The sequence below is a fragment of the Rhinolophus sinicus genome, chromosome 14 (genome assembly GCF_057876585.1).
Source record: "Rhinolophus sinicus isolate RSI-liver-muscle chromosome 14, RSI-T2T, whole genome shotgun sequence".
NCBI lineage: Eukaryota > Metazoa > Chordata > Mammalia > Chiroptera > Rhinolophidae > Rhinolophus > Rhinolophus sinicus.
The window spans coordinates 37,740,609-37,760,000 of NC_142514.1; the positions used below are offsets into that span (position 1 = coordinate 37,740,609).

At 40.1% G+C, this 19,392-nt stretch overlaps 1 protein-coding gene across 2 annotated transcripts in view; it reads left to right on the top strand.

Moving 5' to 3' along the window:
* Positions 1-12,246, top strand: part of SCP2 (sterol carrier protein 2) — a 111,533-nt gene extending 99,287 nt beyond the window's left edge. For both annotated transcript variants that reach the window (XM_019742794.3, XM_088791148.1), the window contains exons 14-16: positions 82-211; positions 8,429-8,508; positions 11,220-12,246. In XM_019742794.3, the coding sequence (XP_019598353.1) occupies positions 82-211; positions 8,429-8,508; positions 11,220-11,315 (306 nt within the window). In that variant the 3' untranslated portion in view covers positions 11,316-12,246. The remainder of the gene's footprint in view (positions 1-81; positions 212-8,428; positions 8,509-11,219) is intronic.
* Positions 12,247-19,392: the final 7,146 nt, after the last annotated feature.

Here is a 19,392-nt window from a genome sequence, read left to right on the forward strand (position 1 = left end):
ATCTATTGTAAACATTTGATTGGAGAAAAAAGCCAGAGAAATGAACTTAACATAATTCCCAATGTTACTTTTTCTTTCCAGGAGGGGGAACAGTTTGTGAAGAAAATCGGTGGTATTTTTGCCTTCAAGGTGAAGGATGGCCCTGGGGGTAAAGAAGCCACATGGGTGGTGGATGTGAAAAACGGCAAAGGATCGGTGCACCCTAACTCAGGTCAGTGCAGTAATGACGTTATTTATAGGAACTGAGAAGTTCACAAAGGAAAATAGGAGCCTGCCCTGGTGTTCCCAGAACAGGCTGGCTTTCGGACCTTGTTAAAGAACTGGTGAACCCTTGGGAATAGGAACAGGTCACAGCGGCCTCCTCCCAGAGGCTGGGAGGCTCTTTCACAGAGTCACCAATGTTAGGCTTTGGAATTAGACAAACTTGGGTTAAGGGTCCTGGCCTTACCACTCAAAGATTCTGTCCTTGAATAAATTATTTAACTTCTCTGAGCCTCAGTTTTCTCATCTGTACATGAGAAGAATAAGTGGTACCTATTTCACAGGGTTGATGGGAGGATTAAGAGAATTATCTTTTAATCTGTAAAGCACATGGTCCAGTGTGTGGCTTGAAAGACGTGTCTACTATATTCACTGTCTCTGCTTCCTCTCATCCCAGTCTTGCTCAAACCCACTCTAGTCAGCTTTTGTCCTCATCACGATTCCACTGTTCTTGCAGTGGTCACCGGTGATGATGTTCTTAAAGTCAGTGGTTAATTCCCAGCCCCCATGATAATATTATTATTCCAGGCTTTCCTCTTACCTACTCCTTCTTGGCCTCTCTTCCTGTTTTTCCTCATCTGCAAATTTCTGAACGTTGGAGCGCTCCAAGGCCAGTTCTAGCTACTGGGGATCTCATCTAGTCTCATGCTTTTTAAAACTACCTCTGCACTGATGATTCCCGGATATCATCAGTGTGGACCCAGTCACTGAACTCCAAGGGGTCGAGCCAGCTGCTTCATTGACAAGTTTACTTGGATACTTAATAGCTACCCCAAAGCTACTGTGTACAACCGAACTCCTGATCTTCCTGATCTTCCTCCCGCTCCCCGGTAATTATGTGCTCTCACTGTCTTCCCCATCTCAGTAAATTGGTCCTCTGTCTCACCAGTTCTCAGTCCAAAAGCCTTGAAGTCATCATTGGCGCCTCTTTTTCTCACACTCTACAGTCTAATCCATCAGCAAATTCTGTCCTTCTCTTCTACTACATCTTTGGCCTGAGTTTCCATCATTTTTTTGCCTGATCTCCATGTTTCTAACTTTGCTCCCTACAGATTCTTCACACACCAACTGGAGTGGTTATGTTAAAACTTAAGTCAGATTGTGACCCTTCTCTGCTTAAAACCGTCCAATGGCTGTCAGCTCACTCAGAATAAAAGCCAGAGTTCTTACAATGGCACCCCATGATTTGGCTCCAGTATTCTCTTCCTCACTTTGCTCCAGTCACACTGGCCTCCTTGCTATTGCTTGAACATGGAGTGTTCCCCATTCAGGGACTTTCTACTTTGTTCCCTCTGCCTGGAATTGTCTTCCCTCAGATATCCTCATAGCTTTTTCTCTCGTTTCCTTTGGATCTTTGTCCAAATGTCACCTTGTCAGGAAGCCCTTCCCTAACCACACTTTAAAAATCACCCCCCCGTTACCATCCCTATTTTTCTCTATGGTACTTACCGCCATCTGATATACCATATAATATTTTACTTATTTACTTATTGCTCAGCTCCCCCTCTTGAATTGTAAGCTGCATGATGAAGGCAGAGCTTTTTGCCTATTAGGTTCACTGCTGCTTTCCCAATGCCTAGAATAGTATCTGACACAGGGTAGGCCTTCAGTAAAATCAATAGCATAAAAATGAACAGTAGAATGAATGAGTGATGCTTAGTAAGCATTCAGTAAGGGATAGCAACATTGTATATTATGTTCCTCTTGTTGGAGAGAGCCTAGTGCGACTAAGAAACATGACGGATGAGAACCAGCTTTTTGGAGGGCTTAAAATACCACGCTTTGAACTTTGAAAGTGATTTAATATGTAATCAAGCCGTTAGAGCTTTTTAAGAAGAAAAGTGAAAGTCAGAGCTGTGTTTTAGAGGATGAAGCTGGCGCATCGGACTTGATGAATTGGGAAGGGAGAAATCAGAGGCAGAGAGAGCAATTAGGAGGATGGAGGTTGCCCCTGTTTAAGTGAGCAGAAAGGATAGCCTGAGTGCTGGCAGCGAGAAAAAAGGATGTTGTTACAGGGTCACTGCCCGGGAAATTTGGGGTGAAGTTGATGGATCCTGGAAGCTGTTTGGTAATATAGGAGGTCTGTCGGGAATGGTCGAGCTGGTCACTGATACATTGTTGAGGGTGCTCCTGGAGGAGAGGTTGGCATCAGGAGCCCAGGTAGATGGAAGGTGAGCCTTAGCAAGGAAGGATGGACACATCTTCCTCTGAGAGGGTACATAAATATTCAGGGGCATTTTGCAGTAGAATGAAGGTTGGCAGTGCTTCTGAAATCGAGTTTAGAGCTTAGAGAAGGAGAAAATGTTAAGAGCAGTGTTACATGCACTGTTAAATAAGGAATCAACTAGAGATTCATGAAGGAAAAGCTGAGCAGTAGTAAGGGCGTCTGGTGTGCGCAGGATAGAGTCGTTGTGGAAAAGTTCCGGAATTATATGTAGACCTATATATAGAACAGTTCTGGAATTATATTTTTTCCTTAAGATGAGTGAACAGAAAAATAACTATGTTTGCCTTCTATGAGCTGCCACTCGAATGTGGTATGTGAAGAAAAACTAAGAAAAACTAAATGCTTCATCTAGATTCTAGCTTTTAGAAATAAAAAGAACTTTTGGAAATAGTGCCAGTTTTTTAAATAACTGAAGGTTAATAGTTACTTCAGGGTTATATTCTGATATGCCCAGGCAGATGTTAAGGTGAGTTAAAAATCTTTTTCTACTGTTTCGTTATTGGTGTATGTTTGTCATGAAAGAGAATATGCTGATGGAAAGCTATTGCGTAATTTTAGAAAAACCTTGTTCCCTGCATATGGACTCTGGCAATGAGCTCTCCCCACATTAGATGCCCCATCCCAGACCTGAAGGGATTTTTACCCTGGGGCAGGGTAATTTCTGCTGAAACTGACACTTGTTGGCAGCCAGGAGTGGCGCTGAAATATGGACTTACCCAGTAAAAGCCACCACTGGAAATTGCCAGCTCCTTTTACATCAGCCAACAAATGACCATTTGTTAGAGATTAGCTACGTTAAAGCATTAATAACCTGTCCTAGTTTGAACTGGCATCTTAAAGAGAATTGCTAGTTCTTTTGGCATGTACATAGTGTTGAGAGATTTACTTACTGTTAACGAAGTAAGATTTACTTAAATGTATTTCATTTGCTTATATTCTAAGAGTTCGGTAATGATTATACTTTAGATTTTGTGCATTTTCCATCTTTTTTTTCCCTGCCTAGGTGCCTTTTAGTACCTTCCCCATGAATTCGGCCCCTCCCTCTTCTCCTTTGAAACCAACTCACATAGCATATCTCTAGGAAGCCAACTTTGATTAATCCGACATGACATTATTCTTTCATTCCTTTATTCTTCCTTCTCAGCACTTACTTGAGTTCTCAACCCTGCCCTTTTGTGAGGAACATGATATAGAAAGCCTCAGTCTCTACCATCCACTAGGTGCAGTAGAAAGAGACCCCAAACCTGGGTTCAGACCCTGGCTCTGTCACTTATTAGGTGTATCTCTTCCCTGAGTCCAATTGTCTGAGAAAATGGCGAGAATAATTTCTGTGTATGGAGTTGTTGTGGGAATTAAATGAGATAAGGTATGTAAAGCACTTGTAGCATAGTAAGTGCTCAGTAAATTATTGCTTCCTTCCCAACCCATACATTAAACACTAATTCTGCGTGAACACATTAGACTTGTCTAAGACTTCACAAAAGGATGTGGGGAAGTGAGAAACCATCTGGGATTCATCAAATGCTGATGAGTTGGTGAAGGCCCATTTACAACTGAATCGTTGAATGTTTGTATCCTTCCTGTAACAAAAGGAAGCCATAGGGCTTAAGAGTTGGAAGATGGGCTTTAGCTGCTTTCAGGAATCTGCTTTCAGACCCAGCTCAGCTGCTTATTAGCTGTGTGATCTTGGGCAAGTTATTTGACCTCTCTGACCCTCGTAGAGTTGTTGTGACTATCAAATGAGTTCATGTAAGTGAAGTGCTTGGCATAACGAGAGCTCAGTAAATGCTGATGTTCCATCAGCAGCAATAGCGGGGGCAGTAGCAGACTTTACTTCCTAAGGGACCCTTTGAATGACTGAGAGTCCTTTCTTGGAAATTAGGATCAAGTCCAACTATCTCAATTTGCTAGCTTTTTCCCCCCCTCCCTGCTATTTAATGTTACATATCTACAGGAGAACTGGATTTTTTTTTATTGTAAATTCCTTTGTTTTCAAGGCTTCACACCTTTTTTTTTCCAGTTATAAGAGAAAATTTTGTTAGAGGCAAAAATGGAATGGCCATTGAATCTCATTCTGTTTAGAGGCTATCTCTGAGTTGTAACATATATAATAAAACCTTTTTATTTTCAGTCCTGTTTTAGTTATTTAATAATATGGGCATGCTATGCTTCAATAGTTTGCTACTGTCTTCATCCATTTGGGCTGTATAACAAACATACCACAGACTGGGTGGCTTATAAATAACAGAAATTTATTTCTCACAGCCCTGGAGGCTGGAAGTACAAGATGAAGGTGCCAGCATGGTCACATTTGGTGAGGGCCCTCTTCCTGGTCCATAGCCAGCGCCTTCTCGTTGTGGGCTCACATGGTGAAAGGGGCTAGGAGTCTCTTTGGAGGCTCTTTTATAAGGTACTAATCCCATCTAGTAGGGCTCCACCCTCGTGACCGCCCAAAGGCCCTACCTACTAATACCATCACATTGGGCGTTAGGCTTCTAACATAGGAGTTTGGGATGGGGGACGCAAACATTCAAACCATAGCTACTCCTCTCTCTTTTATTAAGGCATAGACTATGATTAGTTATTGGGCCATAGTTTGCTAATCTTTCGAAGTCTACATAATTTATTTATTTATTCAACAAGTATTTATTGATTGTCTTTTATGTATCAAGCACTCTTCAAGGACCTGGGAATATAGTAGTGAACAAAACTGACAAGGGCCTTGCCCCCATGACCTTTTCATCCTATTGGATAAATACAGACAGAAAACAAATATACAAATAAGATAGTTTCAGGTAAGTGCAATGAAGAAAAATAAGACAGACTAGTGAGATAGAAAGTGACTTGGTTTCTGGGAGAGGCCCAGATTTAATTTGAGGAGGAGTCAGCTGTTACAGTGCTATTGTGGCATTCACTGCTTAAAAACTGCTGAAAAATGTGATTTCTTGGTGAATTTTTCCTTTTTCACCTCTCTTATGTCCAAGGTAGATACGGCTGATTTAGCAATGAGATTATTAATAGAGTCTTTGTTGTATATTCTTTTTGTTTTCATTATGTCTTGATATAAAATTAATATTTCAAAAACTTTGTATTATATAAGTAATATACATTATAGACAAAGTTAGAAAATATAGACAAAATGAAAAAATTACTCTCCTGTAATTCCACCATCAACTTCAGGGGCTGACACACTATGGCCTGTGGGCCAAATCCAACCCACCGCCTGTTTTTTTTTGTACAAAATTGTTATTGAAGACTAGCCTGTAATAAAGGGTGTAAATACCAGGTATATGTCCAGCTTGATAAGTGTTAACAAACGAATGCATCTCCCAGATCAAGGTGCAGAGTGTTGCCAGTACCCCAGAAACCTCCCTCACAACCCCTCCCATCACTGTCCACTCCCCAAAAGAGCCACTATTTCAAATCCTGTCACCATAGATTGATTATATTTATTTTGGGAATTCATATAAATGGAACCATAAAATATTTACTCTTTTAGTCTCGCTTCTTTTGCTCAGCATTGTAAGATCCATTAATACTGTTGTGTGGAGCAGTAGTTCGTTTTTTACTAGATGAGTGCACCAGAATTTATTTATTCATTCCATGATTGATGTATCTTTGTAGTATTTCCATTTTGGGACCTTCCGTATAAAGCCATTATAAACATTCTCATATGTGTCTTTTAGCGGACATATGTATTCATTCCACTTGGCATATAACCAGGACTAGAAAAAACTAAACCATAAGCTACAATACAGCCAAAGAGTTTTTGATGTGGATGTACTATTTTACATTCCCTTCCACATCATATGAGAATTGCATTTGTTCCACATTTTTGACAGTACATGGTACTAGAAGTTTTTTTTTTCAGTCAGGTTCATTGAAGTATAATTTACATACAATAAAACCTACCCTTTTTCGATGTGCAAGTCTATGAATCTAGACAAATGCATAGTTTTATAGCCACCACCAAAAATCAAGATAGAAAATATTTCCATCACCCCAAAAAGGATCATGTCCCTTTGTAGTCAATCTCCTCCCACCCTCAGGCCCTGGCAACCACAAATCTTATTTCTGTCCCTGCAGTTTTACTTTTTCCAGAATGTCTTATAAATGGTTACAGTATGCGGCTTTCTGAGCATACTTTTCACTGAGGTTCATTCTTGTTGTTGTATGTATCATCAGTACTTTGTTCCCTTTTGTCCTTTTTGTTGCTGAGTAGTTTGTCCATTCCCCAGGTGATACACACTTAGGTTTTTTCTAGCTTTTGGCAGTTTGAATAAAGCCACTCTAAACATTCACATACAGTTTTTTGTGTGGACATGTTTTCATTTCTCTTGAGTAAACACCTAAAAGTAGGATTACTAGGTCAACAGGGCATGTGTATGGTAGCTTTATAAGAAACTTCCAGACTGTTTTCTCAAGTGGCTATACCATTTTACAGTCCTGCCAGCGTGGCATTGATCTGCCGGTTGCTCCTCATCCTTACCAGCACTGGATATTGCCTTTTTTTTTTTTTTAGACATTCATTCTAGTATTATATAGTAGTATCTCATCCATGCTTTAAATTTGCCTTTTCCCGATGACGAATGAAGTTGGACACTGTTTCATGTGCTTTCTTTGCCGTTTGGAGATTCCTCTTTTGTACAGTGCCTGTTTATGTTATTTGCTCATTTTTGTATTGGATTATCTAACCTTTTCTAATTGAATGATAGGAGTTTTTTTAATATGTTTTTGGATACAAGTTCTTTGGCAGATATATTAATTGCAAATATCTTCTCCCTCAGGGTATGCTACCTGTTTTGAAAATAGTTTTTTGCAACATAGCTACACTCACTTGTTTTATCTGTGGCTGCTTTTGAGATATGGGGGCAGAGTAGTTGCGATAGACACCTAGTGGCCCATAAAACATAAACTATTTAGTGTCTGATCCTTTACAGAAGTTTGTTAACCCCTGATCTAGGTAAATGTATTCATTTTATATGACTTCATAACAAATTACCCCAAACTTAGTGGCATAAGACAACACAAACATGAAGTACATTACATTTCCCGTGGGTGAGGGGGCTGAGGACAGCTTAGCTGGGCCTCTGAGTAGCCCTCACAGGCTGGGTTCTCATCGGGAGACTTGATGGAGGGACGGTCCGTGTCCATGCTTACTCAGCTTGCTGGCAGAATTCATTTCCTTGCAGCTGTATGAATGACAGCTTTATAATAGTTGTTTTACTGGTTATAGGCCAGAGTCTGCCCTCAGTTCACAGCATAGCAGCTAGGTTATTCAGTGCCGGCGGGAGAGTAAGAGTGAGTCTGCTAGCAAGCAAGATAGAGTCTTATATAACATAACAGAACCACAGGAATGACATCTCACCACCTTTGCCACATTCTGTTGGCTAAAAGCAAGTGACAGGTCCTGCCTGTACTCGAGGGTAAGGGATTATACAAAGCCATGAACACCAGGAGGCAGGGCTCGCGGGGTCATTTTAGAGTCTGTGCACCACAGTAACTATTATTAATATATTGGTGTCTAAGTTTACATATGTTTTCCTTATATAATTGAATATCAGTTTTTAAGCAAAAATGGGATCATGCTTACAGTTTGTTTCGTAACTGGTTTTATAGCAGTATCGTGAACAATATAACATGAACATCTTTTCAGGCCAAAAAATGTAAATCCGTATCATTTAATGGCTGCATTGTATCTCGTTAATGAGTATACCATCATTTATTTAATCAATTCCCTCTTATTAGATGTCGAAGTTGCTTGCGATTTATGCCACATTTTACCAGGCTGCCAGAGAAATGTGTGTGAGTGCCCATTCCCCCACACTGCTCTGGCACTAGATGTGATTCTGATGCAGTCAGTGGCTGTTGATGAAAATGTATAAGTAAAACTGAACCGGTCCCTTTTCTCCTTCGTCCTCCTACCTATCTCTGGTTTAGATAAGAAGGCCGACTGCACAATCACAATGGCTGACTCGGACTTACTGGCTTTAATGACTGGGAAAATGAATCCTCAGTCGGTAAGTATGATGGCACTTCTATCCTGCTAGTAGGTGGGTCTTTTAGCCCATTGCACTTCATCTCCTGCCTCAGTCTCATACCATAAAGTGCAAAGTGGTCAAACCCAATAAAAAGCAAACATTTGTGGAGCAAACTATGTACCAGACATTGTCCCATGTGCTGGAAATTCTCAGGGCCCCACAGTTTGGTGTGAGACAGATCTACAAGGAGATAAGTACAGCCAGATATCCAACATACCACGCCTGGTTTGTGGTTGGGAAGGGTGGGGGAAGGAGCAGCCATGTCTTCCTGGGCCATCAGAGAAAGGCTCAGAGAGGAATTGACACTTGAGCTGAGCCCTAAGGGTGATCAGAAGTGAGCAATGCAGAGATGGAGAGTAGGAGCAATCCAGGTGGCAGGAGGGAATGGTGTGAACAAAAGTGTGACCTTACATTTTGTGTGTTTGCCCATGTTCTTTGTCTGAGCTGTCCTTCCCTGACAAACTCCTTGTCTCTCAAAATAAGCTCAGATGTCGTCTCCAAAGACCTTCCAAGTTGGGGAGCTGTAGCCAGCCCCTCCTCTGGTCCACTTCCTGGGCTGCTAGCTTAGCACTTGTCACATTTTATTAGTCAGAATGTGCCTATCTTCCCTATTAGATTGTGGGTATCTCAAAGGAACAAACCACATCTTAACTTATCTTCATGTCTCCAGAACTTAGTGTGATGCCTGATGTTTTTAGGTTTTCACAATTGCTGGATTAAATTGTATTTGTCTAAAATGTATTTATACCGTGTATAGATTTTCCTGGTCCCCAAATTGTCAAGGGTTTGTACTCTTTAGTTGCATAGTGGTGAACAGACTTGATATAGCTTTCCATTAGCCATAGATAGCAAAAAAGAGACTAAGTTGCTTCTTTCCATTGTAACCTTATTTTTTGTTGTTGTTGCCTCAGTCTGATTTGTTTTAGGTCTTTTCCCAGTGGTCCCATGGTAATTTGAAAGATTGGATAAAGCAACTAAATCTGACTCCCAATTGTTAGGATTTTTTGAAATGCTTTTTCTAAGCAACTAAGCATATTTCAGTTTATGTGTTGACAAATGAGAGACGTGCATCTGTGACGTTTCAACTGAATACACACCATTGGCACTGACATTTCCACCCACTGAGCCCGGTCCAAAAATCTGGACAGAACAGAGGCCACCATATAGGAGCTGGCTGTCGTCTTCCCTCCCACCCACTGCTGCTCATTCCGCCATGCACTCACTCCGTGCACTTCCTTGGCAGGGGAGATCACACTTCACAGGTCAGCTGCTCTCCTTCTCTCAGTTTGGGGAGCAAAGTGTCACCTTATTTTTCTTGAACACCTGTTAGCACTCAAAGGAATTAAAGATAAAAATGGCAGACCTTTCTATTAATGCGCTAATGGCCTTCCCTTATGCTCAGTTGAGGATTTGACTGGAAACCGTTAAATGCAGTGGAAATTATAATTTCAGTGTTTGGCTACAGTTGAAACAAGGCAGCGTACTCTCCGGCAGCAAGCACACATGAAGCACACCTAGGGCCAGACTAAAATGACTCTTATGTTTGGGTTCTCTAACGGGTGAAGATGCATGTTTTCTTTATAATAATTAGTCAGTAAAAAGTCATTTTCTCTTTTAATTAAACAGAAAGGAAAAGATGGTGCGCTTCTCTTCTCGGTACCACTAGCCCATATTTTTAGAGGACATGTGTTAAATATATTGTGTTCTGAGACACCTGACCTTTAAGTCATCAGACAGAAGGCTGTGTGCCATATAGAAAGGAAATATTTAGTTTGTCCAGACAGAGGAGGCAAAAAAAAAAAAAAAAAAAAAGGAATTAGTCACCCTTACCAGAGGTGTAGGAAAAGCAGAGCTCTGCGTTCCCATGGATGAGGCAGAGGAGCTCCTAACTTCCTAATGTACTTGTTAAAAAACTAAGATGATGAGGAACTTTTTTCACCTAGCCTTTCCTTATTTTCAGAATTGAGTTAAAGGACTGAGATCATAGCAGGAAGTCATGCTATGTTCCCAATTTTGATATTTCTCTAAAGTTTTCCTGGGATTTTGTTACATGATAAATTTAGCAAGCATCATGTGATCTAATCCCAGGCATTTGTTACATGGAACAAATTGTGGCTCTGTTCTTCAGAGGTTGGATTCTTCTTGAGCCAAAGATTAACGCAAGCACCTCCGTCTCAGCAGGCTGCCTGGCCTCCCTCCTTAGGGATAAATCCTTTATCGTGGAGACCCAAAAGGGAAAAAATTGGTGACATTTCATCCACATTGTATTCTAAGAGTTTCTAAGTGTATTCACGTGCTTTTTCTCTCGGCAGACTTCTGAAAATTTCAGGTCATATTCCTGATCCACATGTAATGTTTTTAAACAAAATCAATCTAGTATGAACCCACTTAGTCTAATATTTGGAAAACGTACTGCATTGAGGAAGGCAGGTGAAGGAAGACTCAGTTTCTAAGAGAAGACATTTGGGAAAATGTGCCTTTTGACTGCTCTGTGTGAAAGCATGGCTTTTACAGTTCCTTCCGTTGGAAGAATCTGGGTCTAAATCTACTCCAGAAAGCAAATTTCATCTTTTGAAGAAAGTATGAGAGACCCGATAAATAAATGATCTCAGGGCTGGATAGTCTAGAAATATCAGCAATCTCAAAACAAAAAACACCACGTAATGAATTTTCTCTCTTCTCACTCACAGGCCTTCTTTCAAGGGAAATTGAAAATCGCGGGCAACATGGGCCTGGCTATGAAGTTACAAAATCTTCAGCTTCAGCCAGAAAAAGCTAAGCTGTGAAGAACTTCCTTTGCCTACCTTGGAAAAATCAAGATGAGACATATAGATATATAGCCATATATTTCATTGTCAGAACCTAAACTGAAACCACGCATTGGCAAATAGCACGAGCTATGTTTTTAAATGGGTGTGATCAGTCCTGTTTTTCCAGAGCTCTGGGTGAATAGAGCCTGGTGGTATTACTACTGCTTTGCTGAACTGCATACAACTGTGCATTACAAAGTTAACATGGTAATTATGGTTTGGGGTAAAATTGAATTTCAGAATAAAATTAGGAACAGCAAAATCCCAAAACTATGTAAACAAAAGCTCTCATTTTGCTTATAAAGTATATTTAAGGATTATTCTGCTGAAGATTCAATTTAAGTTTTCCTTGGGAGAACTAGGGAAGAAACAAAATACCAGTAGCTGGCCAGTAATTCGTGTTGTGCATTTAATGACCTTAATCTATTTTACATTAATAGCTTTTACAATTCTGTACCGGGATTAAAAAAAAATTTTTGATGTTGCATTTTGTGCCATCAATATGGTATTTTCTTCCCAAATCTAAATAAAAGAGATGTGATCAGAGCTTTTGGGTGGGCAGGAATTTATAGCAGTACACATGCCTATTTTTTAAATAAAAATATTTTTAAATGGGTCTCTTTCTTGAAAAATCAGTGTTAGAGTTAAAACACTGTTAAAAATAATTTAATAAGATTCCCTTTGAGATGCACAGTTTTAAAATTATAATCACATATTAATTTAAACTTTATAAAGCTCTCAGTCTCTTGTTATAATTTTCCTTTTTCATATGTTTAGTTTATCCACATATATCTTTCATCCTAGTTTTTCTAATGCTAATGTTATTTCTTATAACTCAGTAACATATGGGGTAAAATAATGCTTTTGGAAGAAAATCTAATAGAGAATTAAAATAGCTCTTCCTGATCGTCTTTGTTTTTATTGTGTTTTTTTCTTTTTGTTCAGGGTTGTCTAAATGATGGAGAGTGAAGAGAAACATTGGGGGATTTACAGTCTGTGTCATCTAGACGTTATCTGCTGGTTACCTTGACATACTCACTAGTCCTTGCTTTGGCAGGCCGTGTATTGCAGTGGAAGGAGCACTTGACTGGGAGCCAGGAGTCTTGCTTCTCTTAGGCAAATAAATAACTGCCTGCCTGGGCCTGTTTGCTAAACTGTTAAAAGAAGGGGTTTAAGTAGATGGTCTCTAAGATTTCTTAAGCTCTGATCATCCTGTGAGTCTACTCAGAGCCCAGCAAAACTGTTTGGGAGTTATCCAGGCCTTACGTTTCTGTCGTTAACACATTATTTCATCCCAAGATGGTCAGAGGCAAAAAGCCAGGTGGTTTCATTTGTTTGTTTAGATGTTTGGAGCCCGTGTGAATCAAATCAGGACTGTGGGTCAGATCCCCATAGACCATTTAACTTTGCATGTTCTGTGACCAGAAGAACAGCATTTGGTAATGGCAAGACGATAAATTAACCCAATATAAGTTGATCTCAAGTCCCATAAAATGAATTCAGAGCACAGACCTCCTTCCTAATCATAGTAGCTTCTTACTCTGAGATAAAAAAGACTTCAAGAGAAAAGTTCCAACAAAATGTCTGATTTATCTGTAGTTTGGATTTGCTACCTCATTCTGCCTTCACTTGTCCCAGCTAACATGAGGTACCTGAAATAGGCTTTAGGGTGAGCCTGAAAAAACAAAAACAAACAGAAAAACGAAAATTGGTTCCTGGAGTAGAAACATATTCATATGTAAGTGCAACTTATATATTTAATAGAATACTACTTAGTGCTGAAATGTAGTAGCAGTTTAATTCCTAGGGAAGCATCATGGTTTGGAGGGAAAAGGTTAACAGGTCTGGGTTAAAACTGCTGCTGTTACTGGTTTTGCTACTTGAACAGGTTGAGTCTGAATTGCCTGATTTATAAAGTGGAGATATTAATATTGACCTCCTGGGATTATTGAGAACCTAGAGAGAGAGAGCATATGTAACATACCTAAATCAGTGTTACGTACATCCTACTCATTCTCAGTTCCCTTCCTGTAAATGTGAGTTCCCTTCCTGTCCTTACCACTACCTCTACCTCTTGCTTCTGATGCATGATATGATGTCTATAGTGTTTTCTTATGTCTCACTTTTGAGTCTTTTTATTTGTTCATTCATTGAACAAATATTTATTGAATGCTGACCGTGTATAGGGTACTATATTGAGGGCACACTGCTAGGCAGTGGAGGTAGTGATGAGATCCTCCCCTTAAGGTACTTACAGCCTAGTGGGAGAGACAGTCAATCAAAGAGATGAATAATTATTACAGATTATTACCATGCAGGAAATAGGGTGCTAATAGTGAGGGGTTTCCTTTGATAAAGTGGGTAAGGGAGAAATCTCTGAGGAGGTAATAGTTAAGCTGAGAGCTAAAGGTTGAGGAGTGAACCATACAAAGAACATTGCATGAAAGGGTAGAAAGGGGCTTGGCTTGTTTTAAAAATTGCAAAGGGGCCACTGTGAGTAGAATATAGGGAATGGGAAGGACCGACCCAATGTGAGGTTGGATAGGTATATAGGAGCCCGTTTATTGGAATTTGTTCATTATGGTAAAGCATTTGTATGTCATTCTTAGTGAAGTTGGGAGCTATTGAAGGTGTAGCTTTACGTATGTTTATTTCTCACTCATGCTGCATCTCCACTTTGCCATCAGATCCTAAGTCAAGAACCCAGGCTAATGGAGAAGGTGCTCTGGAGCGTTGTGATCATCAAGGCAGAGGAAGAGGAAAAGCTCAAGTATATGTTGGCTTTGAAAGTTCCCATTCGGAAGTGATCCGTATCACTTTTACTCTCCTTTCATTATCCAAAGAAAGTCACATGCCCCCCACCCAACTTCACAATCTTACTATATACCAGGAACAGAGAATGCAGTAAGAATATTTTTTGAAAGAACTGATGAACACAGAAGGGGGGGAATGAAATTGTCACTGTAGCTGCTCTGTGGAGAATGTACTGAGGATAGGGGGCTGGAGAGTGGGTGTTCAGATGCAAGAAGGTGGTGTCCTGGCCTAGTGTGTTAGAGATAGACATGGAAAAGTGAGTAGAGCTGACAGACTTGGTGACCGGATGTAGGGGCAAGAATAACTTTCAGTGACTGGCCAGGTGAATGGTGGGTCGTGACCGGAATGATGAGGGGACAAGCAGGTTTTAGGGAGAGTGGTTGAAATAATAAGCTCCACTTTTGAACTTGTTAACTTTGAGATGCCCGAGAGATTTCCTAGTGGAGACACCAAGGAGGCTTTACAAGACTGGAGCTCAGAAGTGAGGTCAGTTTGGAGATACATATCCGGAAGTCGCGAGCAGATGGGTGGTACGTAACGCTACAGGAATGATGATACCACCTGGGGAGAGAGCAGGGGGTTGGAGTAAGCCTTGAGGAACTTGGCTTTTAGAGATCAGGTAGAGGAGGAGGTATCTGGCAAAGGGGATGAGAGAAGTGGAGGGAAATGTCCTGAGAAGAGAGTACAGTGTAACCAAAAAGTGGGAGTGATCAGCTGTATCCCATGCTACTGTGAGGTCAAGTAGGATGGTGTCTGAAAAGCTTCTACTGGATTAAATTGGGCAACATGGAAGTCGTGATCTCTACAAAAATCAGTTTCAATGGAGTAGTAGGGACAAAAACGAGATTGGAATTGGTGTCATAAAGAGCTATGAATAATAACAGAAAAGTTCCACTTGGCAGTGACACATTCAGTTTCCACGTGATTAATACAGAGCAAGCGCATTAGCTAATACTTTTAATTCTAAATTAGGTCATCTTGCATGTGCTGTCCTCTGTACCCACCCTCACCAGTCTCTTCCTGCCACCTATCCCCTGCCCACCACTTTATCCACTTGGCAAATTCCTTTTCATCCTTTTCACACCTTAGCTCTCAGGAAGCTGTCCCTGTTTGCCACAAATAGAGCTAATCATTCCTTTGCAGTAATTTATTTCTGTCTCCCACCAAAGGGGGGGCTCCTTAAGGGCAGGGAGGACTGCATCTCGGGCATCCATTTTGATTCCCCCAGCACAGAGTCTTGGCTTACTGTCATTAAGGGAGTGAATGAGATAAGCTGAATAACAGTTTTACATCCACAGGGGACATTTCTGAGGATAGATACCTCGTCACAGAAATGCATTCTCTATGACAATGACCTTTTTTTGCCCTGATGATGAAAGAACATTAAAAATTCTCCATTAGCCTGACTTAGCCTGGCCTTTCTTTGAAAATATTTGCAGCTTCTCAGAACAGTATTTCAACGTGAGATTGAAGAAGCCTGAAGTAATAAATATGAGAAGTCAGTTATTTGTGGTTTTATTACATGTGTTTAAAAACAAAGTGGCCTAGTAAGTTGGTTCTGTGTGCGTTAAAATCAGTCGTCTTGTTGCTGTACTTGTTTAGATGAATTCAGACTCTCAGCTTTCTACAATCCTTGTTGCGTATGTAGAAAAACAATAATGGAGAGCATGATTAGGAAGCTGAGGGTAGAGGTAGGAGGGGCAGAGGAGTCACTGAGTCTAGATTCAGAAGAATCTAGAATCGAGTCCTGTCTTCTGGAAGCTAAATTAGGACATGGCATTTAAGCCTTGCTAGCCTTTAGTTTCTTCCTCTGTGCAAGGGGGACACTGTTATTTATTTATTTTTAATAGTCTCATTAGACTGAACACCTTAAGGGTAGAAACTCAGTTATTCATTCTCTGTGTCTCTAGTATTAACACAATGTTTGCCAGAATAAGCATCGATAAAAATTTCTTGAATAGAGGAGGATTAAACAGTGATCACTAAAGTTCTTTTAAAATTGTAAAACCTTGTCAAAGGTTCGGTCACATATAAATATAAACTTCTGTTTTCCTCATATGTCACCTTAGGAAAAAGAAATATGAAATTAAATCCTATAATTAACAGCTTTATCTTCTGAAACTTTAGAAGTTTCAGAAAATAATACATTTAGAGCAGCAGCCTGGTATAGTGGGAAGACTTGGGGCCCATCAGATGAGGGTTTTGGTCCTAGCTCTGGCACTTAAACAGCTCTGGGACCTTGAGATAATAACAACTCTGAGCCTATTTCTCCCTCTGTAAAAAGGGAATAATAATGCCCACCTTGTTGGTTGTGAGGATTAGCAAATGTAGCTGTTAAAATGTCAGACACGTAATAGGTAGTCAATAGATGGTGCCTAATGGTATTTGAGAAAAATTTTTTTAACATGAAGAATTTATTAATTGGAACATTTTGTGACAGTCCTTTGAGTTCAGATAATCAGCTGGCTTCGGGATTGGGGACAAGTTGCACTTTTTATTGACTGTCTACATTCTTACATTTTCCTTAAGAATCATTAAACTTTAATAGTCTCTGTAACTAAATGAATGAATATAGAATTATTTAGTTTGACGTTTAGAAGGTTTGCATTTCAGCCAAAGATTACAGTTCTAGCTGCCCATGGCATGGTTGCTTTTTGAACACAAAGAAGTTGCTTGATGTTATTGACTAGAAAAAAAAAGGTAATCAGACAGATTGTACTTCTGGGTAAATTACTCTGTGGGATTGAGTTTGTTTAGAGACCACACTGATATGAATTAGGAATTTGGGGTATAGTACTAAACAGCTAATGAGGGCCCTGAAAGATTTATGCGCTATCAGGAACCACAGCCACGTCTGGCCAAATTTTAGAGTTTTTCTCAATAGAGAGTTACAAAATCTACTGGAAAGGTCCAGTATTAATATCTATCTGGAGACTGCTGCAAACAAACAGCTCCTTAGTTCTTGGTAAGAACAGAGAATATTGGGCCAGATTTCTGGCCCTTAAGAAATGTGGCGTCTGATTCCATTTGGCAGGAAGTTTAATCTGGTATGGAATTTTAGCCAGACTTCTTGGAGAAATATATTTTTTAATGTATCATATCCAAAACTTACTGCAAAAAGTGATGTCCATTTAGTCTGTTCTACTAGTAGTCATTTAAATACTTTGTAAATATTCATAGTACTGTTTATAGCAGCGTGTAGTAAATGCTTTTAGTTCCTGAATTTGTGGCCATAAATTTTTATCTAAAATTGGGGGAAATTCATTGTAGTCTGCTGTTCATTTAAAGTGCATGCAGAGACGCAGTACGTACTGCAGTTTTTGAACCAGCTACCAAGTTGATTATTGTCTAATTCACCTTTTAGAATATGGCACCTTCTGTAGTGTACAGAGAGCTTGGTTCAAGGTTAAACACCTCATTAGAACTGAAATGTGTAGAAAAGTTCAGACATGAAGATAGCAGTATAAGAGAAAGGTTAACTTAGGCGGGCTGAAAGGAGCCTTCAGCTTGGCAAAATGATATGCAAGGGTAGTGTGTGATAATGGTTCACAAATATTTGAAAGATGGGAAGACCAAGGGGGAAGAAAATATTTTGCTTCATTAATAGAAATAATGGGAAGAAATATAGAAAGGGAAATTTCAGACTGAAAGTCAGGTGAACTGCCTGACAATAAAAATTTGTCATGAGTGGACTGAAAGCTCCAACCACAGAAATGTTCCTAAACCCAGCTGGCAAAATGGCATTTCGTTGTGGAAGATGTACTTCAACAGAGGCTGAGAAAGCGTCTGAATGGGAGAAAATACTTCATTGATAGCGACTCTTTTGAGGATTTCTCCTTTTATCATTTATCAAAAACTTGTTTTTTCTTCTATGGGCCAGAAAGAAGACTTGATCCTTTTAATATTTTTTATACCCTGACTTGTACCATGACTTACTAGATATCTTTGGATAAACCAGAAAGGAGTATTCAAAAGCCTTGAAGTTTTCAGTGTGTGAAAGTAGCCTCATTTTTTTTTTTTTTTTTTTTTTGCCTTGTTTTAGTCCACTTTTTATTTAGCTTAAGGTAGAATTTTCAAGCCACGGGATGGTAGCTGCAGTGTAGGAGCCGACTCTCATTGGAGTTGGAGCCTAAAGACCCGAGTTTGAATTCTGGTCACCTGAGCAAATTACGGATCCTCCCTGAGCATCAGTTTCCTAAAATAAGGGGGGAGTAGTACTGTCCTGCTTATTGTGAAGATTAAGTGAAATGATGTGTGGGAAAATGGCACCATGTGCCAGTTTGGGTTATTAATGTTTGTATTCGTTTTTTATTGCTGTAACAAATTACCACAAACTTAGTGGCTTAACTCGACACAGATTTATTATCTCATAGTTCTGTAGCTCAGAAGTCTGGGTGGGGTTGGCTGATTTCTTGGCTCCAGGTCTCACAAGGCCAAAGTCAAACTGGCTACACTGAACTCTGATCTGAAGGCTCTCGGGGAGAATCTGCCCCGTGCTCCTTCAGGATGTTTGCAGAATCCAGTTCCGTGCTGCTGTGGGACTGAAGTCCCTGTCTCCTTGCTGGCAGCCTGGGACTGTTCTCAGCTTCTGGAGACTGCCTGTGTTCCCTTCATCGTGAAAGCTAGTCGAGTCCTCACATTTTAAATCTCTCCAATCTCCCCTTCTGCCTCATCTCTTCTCCCCCAGCCAGATAAAGTTCTGTGTTTAAGAGTTTATGTGATTAGGTTAGGCCCACTGGGAGAATCCAGGATAATCTCGCCATTTGAAGGTCCATAACCTTAATTATATCTGCAAAGTCCCTTTTCCTATATAGTGCAACATATCACAGGCTCTAGGGATTAGGGTATGGACATCTGTGAGGGTTCATTCAGCTTACTTCACTGGTGGTATTTTAGGGCGAGAAACGGACCTTACAGAACATAAGATGAGGTTCTCGCCCTGGAGGGTTTACAATCCAGTGGGGAATGAAATGAAAACATAATACACAGCAAGGAAAATCCAGTAATCATTTGTATGGGATATTATAAGAGCCCAGAAGATTTTATCTGTACCTGACTTGACCTCTGGTTTTTTTCCATCATACCCTGCTTGTTCTTGAACGTCTTTTTATCAAGATCCTTCTGATGGAATCCACATACACAAAATGACACCATGAGATTTGATTTCTAAATGTCCAGAAAATGAAGCTGCTGTCATAGCTCAGTATTTGGGACTGTCCCACTTACTAAGGAAAGGTGA